The sequence below is a fragment of the Lutzomyia longipalpis genome, chromosome 1, assembly GCF_024334085.1.
Source record: "Lutzomyia longipalpis isolate SR_M1_2022 chromosome 1, ASM2433408v1".
In the NCBI taxonomy this organism is placed as follows: Eukaryota; Metazoa; Arthropoda; class Insecta; order Diptera; family Psychodidae; genus Lutzomyia; species Lutzomyia longipalpis.
The window spans coordinates 45,603,169-45,627,363 of record NC_074707.1 but is presented as its reverse complement, the minus strand read 5'-3'; the positions used below and the strand labels follow the sequence as shown (position 1 = coordinate 45,627,363).

Genomic DNA, 24,195 nt, shown 5'->3' with positions numbered 1-24,195 from the left:
AAAACATTTATCAATTTTCAACTAAAACTTTTCACCACATTGCCTCATAAATCCATCGTTGTGAATTTTTCTACGTCAATTCACGCCCCTGACGTCCCCTTACCCCATATAGGGGGATGGAAACTTTTATTGAATGTGAGACTTTTTTAAATGTTGAATAATGATTGATTTTTTTCAAATTTTTCATACGAATTACATATAACGGAATAATCGACTAAAGTTTTCTTTCTAATTTTATCTATGTTTGAATTCTTAGGAGACAATGGGGCAATTGAGTGAATAGACAATGTAAAATGAATATAAAGGCACAAAGTTCAAAATTTAAAAATCAAATTCTAGACTAATTCTGGCGCTCTCATATATTTATTTAAACTTGTCGTGCAATAGAAAAAAATTGACAAGGTTGCACACATTGTAAAGATAAGCATCCATTTCCTTATTTTGCAACCCCACCGAGAACATTACATACATATATAATTGTATATAGAGTGAGATGAATGGCATGTAAGACATTTTTTGGAAGCTTTCTCACCATGGGGTGGCTGCATGGTGGGGCGCAGGCGCATTTTGTGTATATAATGCCGCCATCGCGTGCAATGGATTCACCCGAAAAATAAAATAAAATATCCCCTGTGAGCAGAGGAAAAAGAAAAACACCCATTTTCTCTTCTTCTCCGCTTCTTCGTCTATTTTTTTTTCCGACGACCAGAAGGGCGGCGAAGCAAAATTAGGGATCAAACCTCGCCATGACCACAGAGAGGTGAAAGAGAGAGACTCGCTGCAGGATGGGAAATTCTTCAGGACTGCGCAGGGATCAGGGGTTGTGTGGTGATAACACTGGGGGTGGGGGATTTTTTGCTGGAGAACCGCAAAAGCGCATTGGCCGAGTTTCCCCCATAATTTACTGCAATTTTCCTGGGTTAGCACGATGTGTGTGGAAGGGGGGTTTGATGGCAGAGGGTGGTTTAATGAGTGTCTTGGATGAGTGGAGTGAATCATTTTGATTTTCCATTTAGCAAATTTGCTGCGCCCCCCCTTTTTAAGGCTTTTCCCTCCAATTCATATTATGTATATTATATACATAGTTATATGAAAAGCAATATAAGAAAATTTAGTTTCAGCGCGATTTTTTTTCTTTTTCCTCTTTAAATCCTCATCTATATATATTGTTTGATAGATCAATAGAATAAAATGACCTAAATCCCATTGAAAATTGCTTTGGGGGCTAAAATCGTGGTTGTAAATGGATGTCTTGTAAAATATCCTCACTGTCGGAAGTTTCACCTTTTGAAACTCCCAAAAAAAATTTCCCTCCCAATTCAGCATTGGGAAAGCACCTTGACAGCTGGATGAAAATAAATCAACGCCACAAATCAACACCCACCCATCCAAGAACGGGGGTTGATGTGTTAAAAAGAATAAATACATAATTTTTCTCTCAACTCCACGAGACAGGGAATCGCGTAGAAGGATTTAAAAGGTAATATGAGGGAGACTCCAACGAAATAAAGGGGTGAATGAAATTAAATCCCGCGATACTTTTTTTTTCTTTACTTCTGCTGAAATTGCTGTGTCCATCGAGGGTTTCACCTCTTCCGACTCCTTAATCAGAGGGTATTCTCTGTGCTAAAGAAAGAAAAAAGCTAGAGCTCTAGAAGATTTAGGAGAGTGCTGCGGGAAAAAAACCTTCAATTTACCGTGGAGTTTCCTTGATTTTATATTTCCCTCTAAATCAGAGATTCTCAAAGTAATTTTCGTAATTTCTATGCTGTTTTTTCTTGTTTAGAATATCACGAATTATAAGAAATTTATTCATTTTTTGTGCCCTCATGACCTCTATTGAAAAAATTGAATCAACAAAATATATTAGAAAATTGTAAATAAATTAAAATATGAATACTCCTTTAATTAAAGACGAATAGATAAAAATAATTCTCAAGAGGTTAACCTCATTGCAAGAAAAAATTCTCCTTGAAGAAATTAGTCTATGGGAGAAGCAGTGGTAAAAATAAAAATCCTTCTCTGTGGCAGTTTTACGATAAATTGTGGAAAATGTAGCTGGTGGCGCACATTCTTTTTTAATTGGTAGGTTTAGATTGAAAACAGTTGTGGCATAAGCTGCTATATATATTGGGAAATCTCCATAAAATGTCTAACACGTGGAGGGATGTGAGGAGGGGGCTGCGAAGGTGCAATAAAATCTTCAATTCATTACATTTGGCCATAATTTCTCGGGGCCCGTGTTGTTACTTTTCAACCATTGATCCGGCCAGGTGGTTGTAGTCTCATGTTCACTGAGAAGGATATTTCCTATTTCGTGGTGAAATATATGAGCTCAAGAGGGGCGCACAATATGGCACATTCTCCTGGCACCCACAGTCACCTTTTGCCACCAACACCAACCAAAACGTTCACTCTATGGGCAAAAATTGTATACGGTGCACATAAAATTGGAAGTACAAAACCGTGGGACGTGCGCTAGATGATTCATATCCTCACGTTGGATGGCAAAAATGTCTGCGAGTGGAAAAATGTAGCCCAAATAAAATATTGCCATATTTCTATGTGCCATTCGCACAGCAATACAATAAATTTCCACCTCTTGGCCTGGATCGTGCATCCTTACATATTCCTTTATATGAAAAAAAAAACGAAATAACTCTGAGACTTTTCCCATTAAATATATATTTTTTGCACCATTTTTCTCTCTTCAATATTGACGCAATTAGTGTGAAATGAAGAAAGCAAAATATCTCTAATAAAAATCAATCGAATCTTAAGACAAATCCAGAGATGACAGCGGGAAGAAAAGGGATAATCATTCCAAAACCATTTTCCCACACAATTTAGCATTCCGCGAGGAAGTAATTAAGAGCTATATCTTCCATTGTTGCGTAAGAAAGTCGTCTGCTCCGGTTTATGTCTTTCGTTTTGCTCCATAATTTCTATAATTGGTCTCCTACAATAGTTACAATTTTAGTTTAGAGAGAGAGATTTAACTTGTTGCCTTTTATCTCACCCATTCCCCTCCCGTTCTTTGGCTTAATTGCCATCACAAATGTGCAATAATACTCGAATTTATCTCAAATGTGTCAACCCAACTAATGCAAAATACCCACTTAATCCTCACTCACTTGCACACCGTGTGACTTTTGCCACTGCTGTGCATGCATGCAGTCGGTGCTTCCCAATGACCAAATGTTTTACCAAAAATGTAATCAATTTGTGTGTGGTTCAGAGTGAATTTGGGCAGAAGGGATTCAACCCATCATCATCATTCCACGTGCCATTTGAAAGGAAAAATTGTCCACCGGATGGGACTTTTCTAACAGAACGTTCAAACGCATTAAACTCAATGAACCTTCAACATGGTCAAGTCTCTGTGCTTCGGTCTGTGCACAATAATGGATTTCTCGTGATTGCATTCAATTGCAATTTGATAAACTTCTTTTGCACTTAAGGGTAGATGGTGTAATGTATCTTACTAAAGTAAATTAATTCCGGTCAATGTATTTGGTTTGAAATTGTTATGGGTTGTTGTGAACAATTTAACTGATAATGATGGTTGGAAAAATTCCCATTGAATACTGTTGCAGGCTTAGAACGCTTAAAAGTTGCCGAAAGCTTTGAATTATTTTTTTTATAAAAACTTTATGTATTAGAGAGACAAATTGAAAATATTTCAAAGTATGATTTTTTTATTGATGCAATTTATTCAATATTCTTTAATTCTTTATGCATAAGATTTTTATGAAATTGAAAATAATGTAAAGCCGAAAGCTTTGAAAGAAATTGTTTATTAATTCTTCGTCTACAAAAATCTTTTCTTTTTTGTAACTTTTTTCACATTAAGTCATTTCAATGAAATTATGTATGCATTAGGACTATTAGGAGGAAAATATACCTATCTTTTCCAAAGATTTCGGCTCTTACGTCACAATTTTCAATACCTCCCATCATGATTTTTTTAAATTTATAAATCAATTTATTTAATTTAAACTTTAGAAAATTACATCATATTTTAAAACTTAAAAAGGACACTAAACCCTATAAATAATATGATTTTCATATACTATTGCGCCAAATAACAACTGGTGACAGTTGTGGGATCCATTAGGCCTCAAACTGAGAAATTTAATTCTTGCATTTTGTACGCAATTTCCCCATTATCTCTTACATATAAATTGCCTTGAACAATTAGAGTAATTGTCATGAAGATTTTCTTTTAAACAGCATTGCAAGATGGTTTGGAAGTGTGGTACCTGGCAAAACGTATGTGGGAGGTGGGGGTGGATGAAAAGGCGATGAGGCGAACAAAAGCCGGCAACAACAATGGGCGCACGCCCTCGAATGACAGTGTAATCCCTCATGGACTGGTGGTTTATTTCTTTTGTAAGCCCCGGTGAGAGCCGAACCCACACACACACTGGGATTGAAACAGGGCGACTGTATCAATTTCCCATTATGCTGCACCCCTCGCCGAAAAAAAACCCCTCCAAAATCATCCACCCCCGCACACCTTGGAGTTTTGCCACAAAAAGTCGCCCAAGTGTAATAAATAAATTTCCACTCTGACCTCATACACAACACTGTTAATTTCGATTATATGGACGACATATGTTGCTGTCCTTAAGGGATCATTTCACCCCTCGGATGATGTTCCTGGGTGCCTTTGGTTATTACTCTTCTCATATGGAGCACTTTTTTTCACGCAGAGATAATAGCTTCTTTGGGTGAAATATGTATACGTGTGTATCATTTTGATGGGCTCTCGTAAAATACTTCTTTTTGTTGTTGTTGCGGATTTATTAATAAGGGGGAAATTTACTCGGTTGTGAAATATAGAACATTTCGGAATATTTTTTTTTCACAAAGAATTCCTGAGAAGAGTTGAGAAAATTTTGAGAAAACGTACACAGAATTTTGTTCATTAGAAGTCTCCAAATATTTGTTCCTAAACTAAGCAAATAATCACATAATTCATGGTGAAGATTGAGCATAAAGTAATTTGTGAACGAATAATTAACATAAACCGGGGTTTTTTTATTTAATAAAATATATATTAGATTTTCTCAACAGAAAATTGTTGTGGAATAGTTTGAAAGACATTTAAGACAATAAATGTATATTTTTGTACCCATATAAAAGCTCCACTGTGTGTGTTGGCTATTGTCAGCATTCCCGTATACCTATAAGAAAAAAAACAATAACTCAAAAAATGAAGAAAAGTTGTAATAGGTAACTAAAAGTAACCCCTATTTTAATACTTCTCAACAACAATTCTGTGATAATTTTTGCCAGAAAATATTGCGCTTTAATTCACTTCTTTTCCTACCATAATAAATTTAATGTAGGCAGAGTTAACGTTCCCATTAAACTATTTACTTGTTGTTGCTATTATGTTGCGATTGTAATAAAGAGAGTATGAAGCGGAAAGTGTCTCTCTCTGGGGAGTGACTCACATTGGAGGTGGATTCGTTGAGCTGCTAACAAGTATACATATATATGTATATATATAGGTATACTGTTGTACATACATGTGTCTTCCAAGCCTGCGACAAAATATAATTAATTTTTTTTTCTATTCTCTCATCCATCAAGAAGAGGGAAAAAAATCATTTGCTAACTTATTTTTTAGTATCTTGCTTAATAAGATTAATTTATCATTTAATTCTTTTTATTGCTAAAATATTATACATATATTTCTTTTTATCCATTCCTTAATGCACTTGTGTCTTGTAACATTGTTACTTTTAAGAGGTAAATTTATGTGAGAAATTCACTCAAGTAAATTCCCGGTGCGAAAAATCTTCCCGACTGTGCCCCCATTCCCTTTTGCCACGTCGCAATATCACTTTGTGATCTCCACACCCTTTCAAAGCTTCCAAGGAAATTTGCACTGCATCCAGATAAAAAGGTGTAGATAAGACGCATTGCATTTCTTTGGAAATTTTCCAGAAGAAAAACTCACGTAATGGATCAAGATAAGATGAGTGAGAGAGATTTTAACGTGCGATTGGAAGATAAAGGAAAATCCAAAGTGTTAAAGAATTGTGAAAGACATAATTTAAAGACTTCGCAAGATGCTCACGATATAATTGGCGAAAAGTTAAATTATTTTTCTCCATCGTTAATCCATCGGGAATTGTTTGCATTGAAAAAAAAAATTAGAGAAAATATGGAAAATTCGTTTTAAAAGTCTTTTGTTAAATTACTTGTTTTATGAGACCTGATGAAGGGTTGAAAATACATTGAAAACTTGTTAAGAATAACTGAAAATTCATTTGTAATTTAAGAATCATATTTTTCCAAAAAATACATAAATTACTCCAACATTGTAAAAAGTTTTATGTTAAAAATATGATTCTTCTTCAAAACATATAATAATTCATTACAAAAAGTTCTAAAAATAGTTGAAAAGAATTTTTAAGACATTTATTTAAATGAAAGAAAAGCTAACGGCTAGGACCTTCATGATGGGTTGGAACTACTCAAAGACGTCAGAGAAAAGGGGATCACTGACTGTCTTCATTCTCCTAACCTAACGTCTTTGAGTCCTTCCAGCTAATCATAAAGGTCCTAGCCGTTAGATCTTCTTTCATGCGAAAATTCTTATCGTCTTAAAATGTTATTTCTAAAATTTTTGTGGCATTTTCCAATTAAATTCTTAAATACTTTAATCGCAAAGTCAATCCATTCCTCCGTTTAACATTTAATCCATTTCTCCCTAAAGGAAATTGGTAAAAAGCTTTTCATTTTAAAATCTCTTTTATGCGATAATGAACGACGTTTTGCTGGAAATGTGATAAAGATGATGATATTCACCTGAAGAAACAAATATAAAAATTGGCATTTGCACATTTTTTTTGCGCATCATACGCATAAATTGGCCATAAAATATGAGCGATGAATTTGAAGGAGGGAGAGGTGAGCAAAATAGTGTCGGGTGAGGTTTCTTCAAGATGCTTTTTTCACTAATGAAGATACCAAAATAATTAGAGATGCTTGATTCACGCCTCAGGGGATGACGTTTTATTTATATTGCCTCTTTTTTCCATACTCCACGTATATGTATTAAAGTACCTATGTAGGTATTTTTATACATTTTGCTGAGGGAAGATGAATATTGTGTGTGTAATATGTTATCATTTCATCACCGTTGAAAAATGCACAAACGGGGTGAAAGAAAATTAGTTATTTGAATGGCAATCGATATATATATATTGTCGGAATACCTTTTTACCGGTTCTTGCTCCTGGTTTGTTTTTGTTCCTGATCATCAAACATCACCACTAAAAGGTCGTATTTTACGATTATTGGTTTATTCCAATGTGTATAACCCTTTTATGGGGAATATATATCAACAAATTTTTGCAAGATGGCAAAAAAAAGAAGTTATGCCTTCATTAATGGATATTTTTATGTTGTCCACCAGACAGAACAAATAATAAAGGTTGTACATAATGCAAGAGTCAAAGCGATAATCCACACCCCTTCTTTGAATTTTATTTTCCATCGTAGATTTGTATTTTTAATATTACAAATTTATAGAGAAATTACTTTATACACGTGTCACGTGAAGAGGAGTAAATAAAATTGCAAAATGACTCGGCTGTACTAATTGAATTCACGTTACCTATAGAGGTTTTCCAATTGTGCCAATTGTGTACCAAATGGGCTTGACTAATGCTCTTTTTGTGGGTAACTCGCACAATGTTTACCCGCCAAATCATCCTTTAATCGTCAAATCACTCTACGCACCCCAAATTATAATGCACCCTCTGTGAACACCCCCTGAGAAACCTCAAGGAGGGGTTCACCATCAAACGCATTTTTTTTTGTCAAAGGAGATAGTAAAAGTGCTGATTGTGCAATGAAAAGTCCCTGCAAAGAGATACGGTCATATGAGCAAATAATTGAGTTGTGTGTGTCAGAGGTTAACATTCACGAAAGAATTGAAAGTCATTCTCTTCCGACAATTTTTTTCGGAGCTCGCTCTGAATCAATCACTCAATCAAATTATTCTTACATATTGCCACGCTGAAATCCCCTCAAATCGGGAGATTAATTATAGTAATTGATCCGTGGATGAGGAATTTATTGAGGGGTTACCAATAGGAGGGATTAATTTGGTGGAATGAATGAAACTATAATCCTTCTTTGGAGGTAAAATTAATATTATTGTCCCTTTTTGGATTTATTTATTCATTTACAGACGAAAGGGTTAAAGACTGGCTATTTATATTAATTTCATTACCTACATAGGAAGTAAAATAAAGGAGTTTATGTATTTTTGGGCAAAGGTCGGATCATTCTTCTCATTTTAATTTTTTCATGTAATAAATAACGAGCATTAGAATACCTCCGAATTGTCTTAAAATTACATTTTAGAAATGAAAAAAAAATCCATTCATCCTTTTTGACTCTATTCACCCCCTTTTACGTCACAATTAATGAACTAATATTATTTTTTTGTGTCTTTCAAAACTGATAAACTTGTAAAGAGATTGCAATAATTTTCTTCTTTATTTCTTTTCAGTGGTGATGCTAAAGGAGAAGGAGGAGAACGGTATGCTGTCCCACCTTCACTCCCACGATAGCTACCGAAGTCGAGAATTGGGTGTTCTCGAACACAATCTCCTGGACGGCGATATGTTCCTTCAGGTACCTAAAATTACTTCTTAAGCACGCACATACAAGAAGCCATTTGCACCACAAGGGAGAATGAGGAGGCGAGTGAGAATGATGAAATTGATGAATGAATGAGAAAAATGATAATGTTGTTTAAAATGAAAAACCTCCATAGTAATTACCAATTAATTGCAATTAGAGCAGTGATAATGGGTAACTATCGGTGTGGAGGAAATTGATTCAAATCGCATTTCTGATCTCCATCCTCCGGGGTTATTTATTGGCTGTAATTTTCCAATGAGGATACTTTATAAGACGCATCATTCTCGGAGATCTTCTCTTTTATTATTTTTATTCGTTTTTTTTTGCATGCGCATGTAGCAGATGTAAATTGTAAAAAATGACTGGGAGGATTTGTCATTAATATTTCTTTAATTTGCTTAGTTGATTTCTTGGATGGAAATTAAAATTTGTAACATTTTACAATTTTAATTTTCTTTTATTGTTTTGTTTTTTTTTAAGGGGATAATTTAAATAAAATGGGAGTTAATTAATCTATGAAACTTTTGAAAGTTGTAATTTTTAAAAATTAAAATTGACTCGTGTATATTTTCGAATTATGACATTGACAAAAAAAATGAATAGAGCCCTTTTCGTGTAGTAAAAATAGATTTCTGTCTTCATTTTATTAATCGTCTTCAAAACTTAAAAAAATATTCTCTTCAATTCTTAAAAAAAACATTCAAAAAATCTTGAAAAATTGTACTCAAATAATCAGAAAAAAGAACTTATCAACCCCTTGCAGTGCAAGAAAACTCTCCAAAGGAAAATTTCATGATTCCATATGCAAATGTGGCAAAATGGTGATTTATTGAACATTTCTCGTGCCCTTTAAGAGCAATGTGTTTTTTTCTTTTTGATAAAATATTACGACAAATCCATCACCATGACTAACAAGGGGTTGTATACCTTCTGCGGCTCCATCTCCTTTAAAGGTGAATAATGGGATCATATTAACTTTTTGTTTTATTTTATTTGTTCACTCAAAGGTTAAAAGGTCCAAAAGAAATAGATTAGGAAAAAAAAATTCACGATAATAAAACACCACTTCCTGGCCCTAAGCAATTGAAAATTCATCTAATAGTAGGTTCTTCTGTGGATGGACTTTTCTCCTCATTCATCTCGCTGCTCTATTAACTAACTCCAGACCGCGTGTATTGTATGTAGCGCTCTAGACTCCATTGAAGTGGGATCGTGTTAAAGGAAAGTAATTATATTTTAGAAGAATTTTTGTCCATTGATAAACACCGAGAGAGACTCGTTGAGCGCCAAAGCTCAATTGAGAAAAAAATCACAGCTAAAAAGAAGTATGATGGTGTATCAACTTGGGAGGAATTGATGAGTGGTAGATGGAAGACAAAAAGACACAACGTCGCGACCCTTTTGAAGCGAGTCACTTTTTTTGTCCCGAAAGCATCTCCTCCTTGTGAGATCATCTCCAGTGAATTCTCAGACATGATTTTGATCTTCGCGCGGGATGATGCGGACATTAATGCGATTTTAATAACGAGAAGACGCAGATATCTCAAAAATCTCACCGTGCCATCGGATGAAGATGGGAGGGAAATACTGTATAATTTTACTACGTTTAATTTCAATTTATTAAAAACCCATTGAAGCAGTTAAGTCTCCCGGTTTAACCACAAAAATTACTCCTTTTCTTGTACTTGTAAAGTCATCTCTTATAGAATTCTTTGTTCTTTTCCTCCGCCCGTACGCCATCGTGTCTGCATCTTGTGGGGTTGGCGCACAATTTTACCAGCAAATGAATTTTATGTTGCAAATTTCACGAAACCATGGACTTAATCTCTTTTGGAAATGTTTTTGATATTTCATTAAAAAGATTTTCTACAAACGTTCCATCGCCATGATTTATTGCAGTCCAAAAATGCCCATGGTAGATACAATTTTATTAAATTGAGATTAAATTGCAGTGCTTGATTAAAATCCCACCAAAAGTGAGTAATTTTTTTGTTAAATAAAAAAAATGAACGAGAAAAAAATCTTGTCTGATCGTCATTTGAACCAGGGTCATTTAGATGTGAGCCCAATACTCTACCAATTGTGCCAAAAAGATCACGATGGGAGATCAATGTGAATTTAATTTTTCTCCCCCAAATAAAGCTAAAATAAAGCACAAAAGGCGGCATGGAAAGTGTTTAGAAAATCAAATGATTAGAATCACTTTGGAGTGGATATTCGAAAAATTTAATTGCAGTCACAAACGCCAATCGAAATGCAACCGGTGGGTGGAAAATTTGCAAAAGAGAGTATACAAAGTGAGAGATTGAACGTCAGAAAGGTGCAATTTTAGATTTATATCCCGGTGTAACGCAAAATTTTCAGAGAAAATTCACACGCTCCCACGTCTGTCTCTATAATGTTGCATTTGGCGGGCCCTCCATCGTGCGCGATACTAATCGTTCTGGCTGGAATCGCACACCATACACCAAGACCATGTTGCGTTTATGAGACCAGGAGGAGGAAGCTTACCTTGTGCTTAGGCTTTCGTCCCCGCGGACGCCCCAACATCACGAGACTTTGCGAGCGGCACGCTACAGATGTCGCATTTGGGTGACTTGGGGGGTGTAGGTACCTTTTTTCGGATTGGGGGTGTGTGTAGATTTTTCCCACAACCCCCAACCGTATACTTTGAAATTGCGGCTCTCCCGTAGACATGGTGCCCCCCGCATGAAAGTGAAATCAATCGCCCCGCACGCTGATTGACTGTGGCGTGAATGTTGGAAAGGTGGTAGCGCAGGAAGGGATGGGAAATAGAGTAAAAAAAAAAGAGTATAGTGTGGCATGGGAAAAGAGTGTGAGACAATTAGAGATCAATATGTAATGTGACGCGCGGGGGAGGAGAAAGGCAACCTGTAGCTGAAATCACGAGCCGACTGACACTGTCGTGCGTCTAATGAAAAATGAAGCGAAAAAGGTGGAAAAGTTGGGCATTATTTGGTTATTTGTCATCATCTTCCTTTCACACGCCAACTTCATACATACATACATATGTAGACCATGTGCTTTTTAGCTTCTCTCTCTCGCATGTCAACCCGGAAATTATTAATTATCCCCCCTTTCATTGAGAGCTACATAATACACAAAAACCCTTTTACACCCCCAAAACCAACTGAATGTCCGTTGGGAAAATATTTTTGCAATTTAAACTGATTTTTTATGAGGGAGCAATATTTTTTTATTCAAACATACTTTGCATTGAAGCCTAGCCTTCGGATAGAATGAATGAAAATGGATGATATATAAAAAAAATATTTGTGATTGTAAGAAGAGCTTTGGTCAGCTGTTAAATCTTAACAAATCGTTTTTATTAGAATAAATTAGAAAATAATTTTGAAGAGAAAATTACTTTAAGATTTTCTTCTCACTATTTTTTTTGAATAAATTTTCAATCTTCAAAATTTATTTCTCAATTTCATCCCTTAAAATTGTAAAAAAAAAAATCTTCCATTTGATTCTCTTTTTTTTTTTAATATTAATACAACATAGATTAAATAGCATGATTTATGGGTCTGTGTGAATGTGTGAGAAACTGGGAGAGAGAAAATATAATCAAATATTTACCGAGAGACAAGGAGAAAATTACAGCAAAGAATAAAAGTTTAACCATTTCCTCATTTTTATTAATATTAATGAGAATTACGAGTGTATTATTTTCTTCTTCATGTGAATGTTGCTCCTTTATACCTCTACATATAGCTACATATGTACAATTTTTTCGTCTCTTTTGTAGGCCCTTAATGGTTTCCTAATGATTCTCTCATGTGAGGGCGAAGTCTTCTTCGCAACGCACAGTATAGAGAGCTATTTGGGCTTTCATCAGGTGAGTTAAATTCCATGGTATTTAGTACTTTGTTATCGTGACGAAGGCAGGTCAGTGAGCACATGGAGAGACATCAAAATCGAGATAAATTCAATCATTTTATATCTCTGCGTGGTTAACATCTTACAACATATCTCGAGATCTCAATCTTAAGATGTTACCTTAAAATTGGATTTAATCAACAAGTGAGTGTTGGATTTATTGAATTTACATTAAACAGAAGGGAGGATGGAGATAAATCCGCGATGGAGGTTGATTAAAAAATATGAATTATTGCCAAAGTTAAGAAGCAACGAAAAGAGATTTCAATAGCAAATTAAGCGAGGATATTGTCTTTCTTTTTTTTGGATCTTATTCCCTCCTTAAATACTTCTTTGTGTAAATATATGCTACACAATCTAATATGAGCAACAAATAGGCGTACTTCCAGCCGATGTAACAACTTCATTTTGAGAGATTGGTGCGCGGAGGTATTTAAGAAGTCCCACCGAAACAACTTGCCCCAGCACGCATTTTTTTTTTCACCTGAGTGGTACAACCTCTCTTGTTCACTTCAAACTCATAAATACACAGACATTTCCTCATATATTCGTGCAATTTATAATTGTTGAATGTAAAGCATGAGAGGTGAGCAAGGGGGGTGCGCCCCGAGTGAGCGAATGAGAGGTAGAGCGCAGTTGTTGCCCCGCAAAGAAAATGAATAAATCTGTGGTGCATTTTGACCAATTTGTGCCGATCGGAACGCTGAATTTATATCTCAATTTGTGCAGACGCTGTGATAAATTGCCCATGGCTCCTTCCACCTTTTCGCATTCACTGCGAAATTGTTTGTTTTGAGTCAGCGCGACCCGGTGAGTCTCTGTATCTCATCTCCTTCACCTTGATTATCGCCACGATCTTCCCAAACAACGTGGCGTTTATGACACGCGGGAGGGAATACCCCCCAATCCTCCACAACATATCTTATCTGCTTTATGAATCTTCTCAAAGATTCTTTAATAGATTTTTCCTTACATAGGTATGACAGCGTACGTAGAGTCTGGAGGGTCTGAAGGAAGTTATCATGTACATTAAGATTGTTCTTTTAATTGAAATATCACGATAAGAACTTTTTATTTTATAATTTCTTCTTAAAATTCTTAAGAACTGAGAAGAAGTTCTGTAAGAAAAAATTTATAGATATTTTGTACTTAAACAAAATTAAATTTTGGAATGTACTCCACAGAAGCAAAATTTCTGTTAAAATATTGTTGAACGACGAATAAGGAAAGATGGGCACTGTGAGGAGGATGCCCAATCCGCGAAATTTGGTAGTATGACGGTAATATTACTCTGAGCTGGAGTCATTTTACTGTCGTCATTTAGTCATTTCTCAGTCATATGACAGTAATGGGTAATAATATTACGGTAATTTAACGGTCAGAATTACGTCATTTTGTGGTCATAATGACCGGCTCGGATGACTGCGCTAATATACAAAGCGACATACGTTCAATGCAAAATGTATAGGAATATGGTACACGCTACAACGCTACTTATAATGGCGAGCGCTTACCAACTCATACAATGATTTGGTATATCAATAATTAATATAATGGAATTCCTTAATAATTTTTTTCTTGCATTTCCTATCGTACTTTTTTAGTGCAAACGACACTTTACGATAGGAAATTTTCCAGATTATATTAAAATTACAACTCCAAATTAATAAATATAATTTTTTTATATTTTTATTAAAATTTTACTGAAGTTTAAAAATTTTTTTTTTTGTAAATAATATTTTAAACTCATCATGCATGCTTAAATATTCCATACATTTGTTTTTTATGAAGCCTAGAACTATAAATAAGGCATAATTATAAAACAAAAAATGATTGATTTTTATTTCAATGAAATCGCCGACATTTTTGCTCGATGTTTTCCTAAAATAACAGATATTGTAATTAATCGATTTTTTAAAATAATAAGTAAATTACTGGAAAAAACATGTTTAAAAATTAATTAAGCATTTTAAGACATATTAAATTGAAAAAATAATTTTATAATAGGGGAGAAAGGGGTAATTAAGTCAATTTGCATTAATTCTTATTTGCAGAACTCGCAAGAAGCTAAAATTTTTCCTCGATAAGTTATTCTTATTATAGAAAATTTCCTGTCCTACAACTTTGTCTCAAGCCTTTTTACTTCATCTTCCTGGAAAATATAAGTTTTCGACTTCTTTCTGTACTTTAGAATTTTTTTGAAAATCGGCGGGTTTTAGTCAGTATAGTTTGGCTCATTAAAATTCTTGCTACTAACTTTTTCTTCTTCTTCTTCTTCATTTTAAATTTTTACGGCTGTTGGATTCCTTCAGGATCCATATAGCCAATGCTGCTAACATAAAAATTACTCAAAATGAAGTAGATTCATTTCGCTTTAATTTCATATTTCGCTTTTTTGGGAAAATGTATGATTTTATAGTCAAAAATGTCTGAAAAGCCGATTTATTTTCGGGTGCCGTTAAAGTGTCGGTACACGGAAAGAAAAATTTGTTAAAATGTTGTTAAAAGTTGTTACTGCTGCTGCTTTGCTTCCATGTAAATTTCAACAAAATGTAGTTGAAATGAGGTTCTCACTAAAAAGTTGTTAAAATTTGGTCAAATGTAGATATCATTTGTTGTTAAAAATTGCATTTATCTACAAATGTTGGTTCGGATAACCAAATTTTATCTCCTTTTATCCTCTCTGTATTTCAGCGTACATTTGGTTTTCCTGAATAAATTTGTGTTATTTTTGTAAACTTTTATGTAATTTCTCACCGCTAAAATATTTTAGTGTGAAGACTTAATGATTTTTTATTCGAAAGGTGGAATTGTAAAAAAAATAATTGAACAATATTTCTCAAACAAAATATAATTTATTGAAAAAAAGAGCTAAATTAAAAGTTAAAAAATAGTCTCTTTATAAGCTTTTTTGCTATTTTTATGGCGCTTTCCGATGTGAAAGATCATAATTTGGCAGAAATTATTCTCTTATTAAAATTATCAAATTGATTTAATTTTTCAGAAAAGTATTTTTCTAATAATAATTTCATACTTAATCTTTTTTTTTCAATATTAAAATAATAATTAATAGGGATAATCGCTAAATTCTTTGATTTTTCCGAAAAGGTAGGTAACCATTTCATAGAAATTATCAACTTAAAAAAAAAACATGAGAATATTTGCTTTCAAAAATCGGTATTAGGCGTAAAATATAATTTTATAACAACTTTGGACGTGCGGCGTAGTTAAATGCTCTTTTAAGAAGATCAGCGCGCTGATTCTCTTTTTCTTAGCAACATATAACAACTTTTCAGCAAAATGTAGTTAAAATGAGATAAATTCGTGAATTTATACACATTTGTGGTTAAAAATGACCAAAAGTTATCAACAATGATATATTTTTAGAAATTTATCTACATGTGACCAAATTTTACCAACTTTTGTGCAAATTTTTAACAAATTTTTCTTTCCGTGTAGTTTTGGCGAAACGGTCGGTTATTTTGGACAAAAAAGCGGTAATTTTGGAAGTTCCCAGATTTTTGTATAATTTCTTTCACACATAAAAAAAAGTTTTCAAATAAAATAATAGTTCTTAGGGAAATAATTTTTTTCTCTACATACAATAGAATAATTTTTCGATGTCCTTCGAACAATCCTAGAACCTAAATCTAAAAATAATTTTCTATAATAAATGTAAAAAGTTTTTTTTTCTGATTTTATCTTTTTTTTCCAAATATTACCTTCAGTTTGACCAAACTTACCGACAATTTGACCAAACTTACCGACACTTTTGCCAATATTACCTACACTTTTGCCAAAGTTACCTACATTTTTGCCAAAGTTACCTACATTTTTGCCAAAATAACCGACACTTTTGCCAAAACTACCGACAAAAATAATTATTCCTTTTTTCTGCACATTATAAATAATTTTAGATTTGCTCGTAATTACGGTAAAGTTTGTAGTTTTGAAATGTAAAAATGGTATTTCTTATGGGTTTTGTTCAAATAAACTACTTCTTTACTTAGATATTTTTGCTAATTTTTTGATTCCGAGTTTAGTTTTGCCCTTTTTACGGTTTTTTTTAGAAAAAATAAACAAAATTTTAGTCATTTTGAAAACAAATTTCCTGTAAATTGAGGAAAATAATTTATTTTCGCAGTGATTCATAATTCTTATGTCTTATATGTTATCAGTTGAAATAACACCGCGATCGAGACAAAACCAAATGTTTCTTCGCTCTCGCATTTGATGGGAAAAGAATAATATCATGCTGAATACTACACTTGAATTTGTCTTGAAAAGTAACATTTTAGCAGTGATCTTCAAAGAAACACAGTTTCTTTGTACACTCAAAAATGAATTTTTTTTTGTTTAAAATTGACAAGTAAATACAATTTTCTATTTCTAAAGTTTAAAAAAAATGCTCTTGATGGTCTTAAAGACATCGAAAATGTTAAAAATCATCAAAAAATATTACACGGGATTATTCGCCAAAACTATCGAAAGATTCGCCAGATAAACATTCTTGCCCGTTTCACTCTTCAATCGCTATATCCTGATCAAATGTCATATTTTTCGTATTTTTCTGACAAAATGGAACATTTTTTAAATGCGCCTTTACGAGGTGTAAGTAAAAAACTAAATATTTCTTGGGTAATGAACAAATTCTTTTGGACAAAATTACAATTCTGTTATAAAAATCTTTTATGGGAACGTTCTCACAAGATTATCAAAAGTTTGATACAAGAAATCTTTTACCTTATGATTGCATTAAACGTCAAAATTTTGGGTTTTTTTTTTAAATATACCACCTTTTATTGTATGTAAAATTGCATGTCCTTTGTGAAGAAATTGATAGAAGTTTTAGAAAAATTACGGGAGCAATTTTGGACAAAATAAAAGACAAAATATTTTGAATATACAAAATATTTTGACATTAAATGTAATTTTGCACGAAATATTTTTCTAAAACTTTTGTCAATCTCCCCACAAAAGAAATTTTTGCAATTTTAGGTACAATAAAGGGTGAAATATTTTGAAAAACTGAAAAATTTTGACGTTTGATGCAATTTTAGTCAAAAGACAAAACATTTTTTGTGTCAAACTTTTGACAATCTTGTGTGAACGTCTGCACAAAAGATTTTTATAGGAGAATTGTAAGTTTGCACAAAATAATACATTATACAAGAAATATTTTGTGTTTTACAAGCATCTCGTCGAGGTGCTTTTATAAAATCAAAATCTTTTGTCAAACTGGTGTTTACGCGTTGCATTTTTTAGAAGTTTTCTATCATGTTTCTCGAAATAGCAATGGACAATAATGCAATTTCGGTTAATTGTGAAGCTTTGTGCAAAGGGAATTTGTGGAATGTTATGAAATTCAGCCAATTTAGCTGTGTCCATTTTCCCTTTTCGCTGTGTTGGGCAAAAATAGTATGGAAAGTTTCTGGATCATTTCGACAAAAATTTGGGAGATCTCTGACAAGTTCTAACCCTATATAATCAAGATTTTGGGTCAGATTTCCCAAAATCTTCAAGTTTTTATGTGCAAAAACGAAATATGTAGGGCTAATTAATGCAATAAATATGAGTCAATCAATGCATGTAAAATAATCATATCAGAGTGACTCATTCACATTTTCTTGGCCTAATGAAAATCGAACTGATGAGCTAAAAGCCAGATGGTTTTTTGGTCTTCCCAACATCCTTGGGGTACCTAATAGACTACACGCATGCTTGACTTGAATTTCCCTAAAAATTGATTCAGTTCAGATTGTCCAATTGCCCCAATCTTCTTATTTTTTTCATCTGTAAACTTTCCATTCGAAAGAAAAAACACGTCACAAAAGGCGACAAAATGTATCAAAAGTCTCCAAAAAGATATTTTATTCAAAATTTCTCTTCATAAAATGTCTTGTAGACTTCACAAAAGACAAAAAAATATATTTTATTTTGTCCAAAATTGCTCCCTACATTTGATGTCAAAATCTATTGTATTTTCAAAATATTTGGTATTTTTTCTCAAACCGTAGTAAAATTCTTTGTACTAAACTGACTAAAATATTAGCAAAAGAAAAAAGTCCATGACATTTAATAAAATGTCGCCGTTAAAGTATCGGTTCGATAGTTTTGGCAAAACGGTCAGTATTTTTTTGTGAAAGTTTCGGTAATATTTAACAAAAAATGAGTAATTTTGGCAAAAGTGTGGGTAATATTGGCCAAAATGACGGTATTATTTGTAAAAGTGACGGTAATAAAAGAAAAAATTACGGTAAGTTTGATCAAATTATAATTAAACTTAATTCAAGTCTTTGATTCTCAATAATTTAAATTTTTTTGTAAAAAATTAAGAAAAATTACCTATTATAAAGGTTAAAATTAGAATGAAAGACTGAAATTAACGTTAATTAATTTTAATTTGATCAAACTTACACACAGAAAAAAAATGACAAAAAGTGGCAGTCAAATCGTCAATTTTTGCGAGTGGGCCACTCGCATAGACAAAATACGAATATTTCACTCGCACTCATTCGCACTATTTCTCGAAAATTTTCACATTTATTGGACCGAAAATGAACATTGAATTCTATAAATACTGATTTGCTCAATCACTTACACCAATTTAAAAGCAATATTTCTTCCATAAATAGCATTATTTGCCCAAAATAGATAAATAAAAATACAATATTAATTGATAAAATTGACGAGAAGAAAGCAAATGTTATAGCAGAAAAAACATTTAAAAGGTTTCTTTCACAAACACTAGCGCCGCGCGGAAATTGGGCGGAATTACCAATTTTACACATGATTTTTATTTTGTTAATTTTTCATCTGGAAAAACTATTAAAACACCAAAAATCATTATCTGATCTCATGTAAAGGTCCACAAAAATAAAATTTCTTCTCGAAAACATAAATTTTCGCATATTTTTTAAAGGATGTCACAACCATAGAAAAAATAATTTCTGCAACAGAATTTCATGACGATATGTCGTAGGATAATCCATACTTTTTCTTTTTTCGTCATTAAATAATTTCATAATGACTTTCAAAGTTTGAATTATTTTTTATAATTAAAAAAAAAACAAAAGTTAATTAATAGACCCTTAAATAAGGCTGTGTTACAAAATCTTACGTCGCAGGGTTACTTTAAGATAACTTGAACTACTTTAGAAAGGATATTTAAAAAATATCGTCAAAAACTAATTTAACTTGATAATGTTTCATAAGACATTAATTTAACTTTATAAAATAAAATTTAAGTCAATCGGACGAACAATCCTAAACCGAAATGTCCGATCATAAATATTAAAGCTTATTATAAGCTTAATGGTAAAATATGAAAGTATATTAATATGGTTACGTTGATCAATTTTAGATAAAAATTTTTAAGCAATTCAAAAATGGCCGCCATTTTATCCGAACTTTTTTCCAACAAATGTAATGTAAAATAAATATTTTATTTTACAACCACGCTTTTTGGATGATGTTTCTCACATTTCCCATAACCATAAACTTGTTTTTCACGCGAATATTATTTTTTTTATTTTAATTATTAATTTATTTGTTTTAATTTAGGAAAATATAGATCTTATGAAACGTTATAAAGCCCTATTTTGTAGAATCAAGGATATGAATTTAAAAAAATCAATAATAGTTTGGTATGCAAGATGGCGGTCAAAAGAATTTGAGGGCGAAATCCCGACTGAAAATCCTTTCTAAAGTAGCTCGTGTTATTTTAAAGTAGCACTTTGCGACATAAGATTTCGTAAAACAGCTTAATTTAATTTTCTATAAATAATTTTTGGTTTTTTTTTTTGTAATTATAAAAAAAATATTTGCAAAATTTTGTAAATGATTGGATATATTAAGAATTTATTCAATGACGAAAAGAGAAAAAGGTATGGATTATCCTATGACATGTCGTCACGAAATCTTTTTGCAGAAGTTAATCTTTCAATGGTGTAACATCTTTTATAAAATGACCCAAAATCATACGTGTATGATGAAAAGAATATCTCATATACCACGTCTCTAGAAAATCGTGTCAGTGTTCTTTAGATGAAGCATTGCGGTAACGGGCAAATTGAAAATAAACAAGGAGCTTGTCAAAAAAAAACCTGTCAAATGTTAGTGAGAAAGAAACTATCTACCATAGACTCGTAATAGTAATGTGCGAGTCTACCTGAGGCTCGCAGATTGAAACTGCGAACCATTTCACTCGCATTCACAAAATGCGAAAAATTTTTCTGTGTGTACCGTCACTTTTACAAATATTACTATCATTTTGGCCAATTACCTACACTTTTGCAAAAATTACTGATTTTTTGTCCAATATTACCAACACTTTTGCCAAAATACTGACCGTTTTGCCAAAAGTACCGACAAAAATAATTATTCCTTTTTTATGCGGTTCTGAACGAAGATTTCCAGGATCATAGAAAGCTCTCATCTATTTTACAACAAATTTTGCAAAGAGAAGAAATCATTTTCATACAACATTTCCGGCGGCAAATTCAAAAATTCGCGAAAAATGCATGAACTTTATATGGGAGCTATACCTAAAAGGAGGATTTGGGGGAAAAATTAAGTATGGCCATCTGAAACCGAAATTTTCATTACGATCGATCAAACGTAGATTTGTATAGTCGTACAATACGGACGATTACCTAAAGATTTCTTTTAATATACAAAAAAATATAAATATGAATACTTATAAAAATAATAATTCTTTATGAATGATATCTTTTGTAAGATATAAATTCTTTTTATTCTTTTTATAATTTTAAAAATTTTCAAAATTATAGGAAAAATAAAATTTTAATGGTCAACAAAAGAATCATAGAAGGTGTAGCAGGCTTATCCTTATTGTTTTTCTACTGACATTTGTGAGGTTATGGTTGCATTTTTTGTTGAGCAATTTAACCGGATTTTTTCTTTAGAGGCACTGAATTCTTAATTCCAAAGTCTTTCTATGCATCTAAAGCTTATGTAAAGCGCATAAATTAGGCAAATTCATCCCTTTATTTTATAGAGAAATTATGTTTTGATAGTTTGCAGCGGGAGTCATAATTCCTATAATAATGACCGTAATATGACCGGCGCGCATATTACTCGCGCGACTCCCGCAGTAACAATCCAGTAATTCTTCGTAGTCGCTATAACGTTAAAATTACCAGGTCAAATTACTGTCAGATGACTGTACTAATAACCAGTAACAATTACAGAGTCAAATTACCGTCAGATGACAGTAACATTTTGAAAGTAAAAATTACTTCGTAATAATAACGTCCTGATGTAGTAATTGTGACTCATTCCAAAAACTATAGTTATTTTGCAGTAATATGACAGTAATTTTCTTCAGTCCTGGCAACGTTACATTTATGACCGTCATATTACCGTATTATTACGAATTTAGTCATATTTTGCGGATTGGGTGATGAAGAGGCAACTATAAGTGTGTTGTGTGGCAAAATTCTGATTGTGGAGGATTTATGGATTTTGCGAACTGCGGGGTGCGTTGGCTGTCGAAAAATCTAAATGTGCCCCCCTCGAGGTGTCTATAGTGCATCTCATGGGCTCTTTTTTCTGCATTTGAATGCCCTTCGCCCCAACTCCCTGGGATGGGAGATGCGATAAATCTTTAATTAATTAAAAATTGTCATGCCAGCGAAATTTTATTTATCTCTCCTGGAGCTCACTGGCCAACGGTGTACAAATAAATTCTATATATGTTTTCATCTCCCTTCACTTGCTTTTCTTCCTTTTTCTTTGCTCTTCTTCCTCCCCGTAACATCCAACAGTCCGACATTGTTCATCAATCAGTGTATGAGTTGGTGCATTCGGAAGATCGGGAGGAGTTGCAGAGGCAGCTGCTGTGGAACTCCTTCCTGCCACCGGATATGGCTGGATTGAGTCTAGCTGAAGCCCTTTCGCCGGACAAGTGCAATTTGCTCGAGAGGAGCTTTACTGTGCGATTTCGATGTCTCCTAGACAACACATCGGGATTTCTGGTGAGATTTTTTTCTGTTACTTTTCTCAAGAAAAAACATCATTCAGACGAATTTTCTCTGGAAAAAAATATATGTTAGAGACTCTCCAAACAACCTTGCAATGTACTATGTTTATGCACCTCCCCCGCATAGGAGATATGTTTACTCGTCGTTTTTTTAATGAATTGCTAAGAGTGTAATCAACGGTTGATTGATTGAAAAATCAATGGAAATTTCTACAGAAGAATTATAAAATCAAATTCCTGGCAAAAAGTGCTGCTAAAATTTCTTCGTAACATCAAATGCGCGCGCCCCAGGAAAAGTGAATGTGTTAACGTTATTTTCAATCTTGTTCGGGGGAGAAAACCATTGAATTGGAAGAGAAAAAAGGCAATCAACATTTTTTTTAACTAAATTTCACCACATATATAATTTTCTAGTGAACATCATTTTCATAATCATGTTGATTAATTGAATTATGGGCGTCTGTCTTACACACCCACTCAAAACACCTTGACTAATACCTTTTATATTGAATTAAAATATGTATAACTTGTATGTATATCGATACATATTTTATTAATTCATTGATTTCAATATTTATCACTGCTTGCTATCTTGCTACCGTGAGTTTCTAACAAGTTGCAATTTTTGTCGGTATTATACAATCATCTAATTTATTATTTGTGCCAAGATAAACAAATGAGGTTTAATATTAGAAATATTTTATACTTTCTCCGCACGTTTTACAAATTATTCTACATTTCCTAAAATCAAATTTAAAATTTAAAGTCTCATGTCTGAAGAAATTATAAAAATTTGCTAAATTAACCCTTTTCAATCAATTTAAGATTTAATAGCTTAGAAGACATTAAGCCATTTTAAGCTTTCTTTTTCTAAATAAAACGTATACTTCGCGTGAAAAGTAATTGATGATTTAATATATATTAAAAAGGATCAGTCGTGGTTAATTACCTCGTCGCCGCCGAAGGGCAATCGTGATCAGGAAGGCGATACCCCAAGGTTCCTGCTTCAGGAGAAGCAACCTTGTAGATTATCACAAAGTTGATAAGACTGGCGGCCAATTTTTGATAGTTGGGACGACAATGTTGTCCCCCTTTAGCATCTTAAAAAAAAACCTTTAAAATCCTTTTTATATTAATTCTTTTCGTTAAGTTCTTAAGGGTTTTAGAAAACATTTTTGGGCGATTAAATAGTTAGAACTTTCGACTTTCTTTCAGAACTCTTTCCAAATATTCTAATTGATAAAATTTCTAATTCCATAGAGGCTGGATATCCGGGGGCGCGTTAAAGTGCTCCATGGGCAGAATCGGAAAACAGAAGAACCACCCCTAGCACTATTTGCCTACTGCACCCCCTTTGGCCCTCCGAGTCTCCTGGAAATTCCGCAAAAGGAAAATATGTTCAAGTCGAAGCACAAATTAGATCTAGCGCTGGTATCAATGGATCAACGAGGGAAGCTGATTTTGGGGTATTCGGATGCAGAACTCGCCAATATGGGAGGTTACGATTTGGTACATTTCGATGATCTCTCCTATGTGGCGAGTGCCCATCAGGAATGTAAGTTTTTCTCACAAATGGAAAAATTAAAGAAAAAAAAAGTCTTGAAGATTAAGAAATA

General features: G+C 33.0%; 1 protein-coding gene across 3 annotated transcripts in view; it reads left to right on the top strand.

Annotated features, from left to right (window-relative positions):
- The window catches only part of LOC129787775 (aryl hydrocarbon receptor protein 1), a 73,176-nt gene that overhangs the window by 44,076 nt on the left and 4,905 nt on the right, over window positions 1-24,195 (top strand). For all 3 annotated transcript variants that reach the window (XM_055823542.1, XM_055823543.1, XM_055823541.1), the window contains exons 4-7: window positions 8,540-8,664; window positions 12,446-12,535; window positions 22,365-22,574; window positions 23,840-24,134. In XM_055823542.1, coding sequence (XP_055679517.1) covers window positions 8,540-8,664; window positions 12,446-12,535; window positions 22,365-22,574; window positions 23,840-24,134 — 720 coding nt within the window. The remainder of the gene's footprint in view (window positions 1-8,539; window positions 8,665-12,445; window positions 12,536-22,364; window positions 22,575-23,839; window positions 24,135-24,195) is intronic.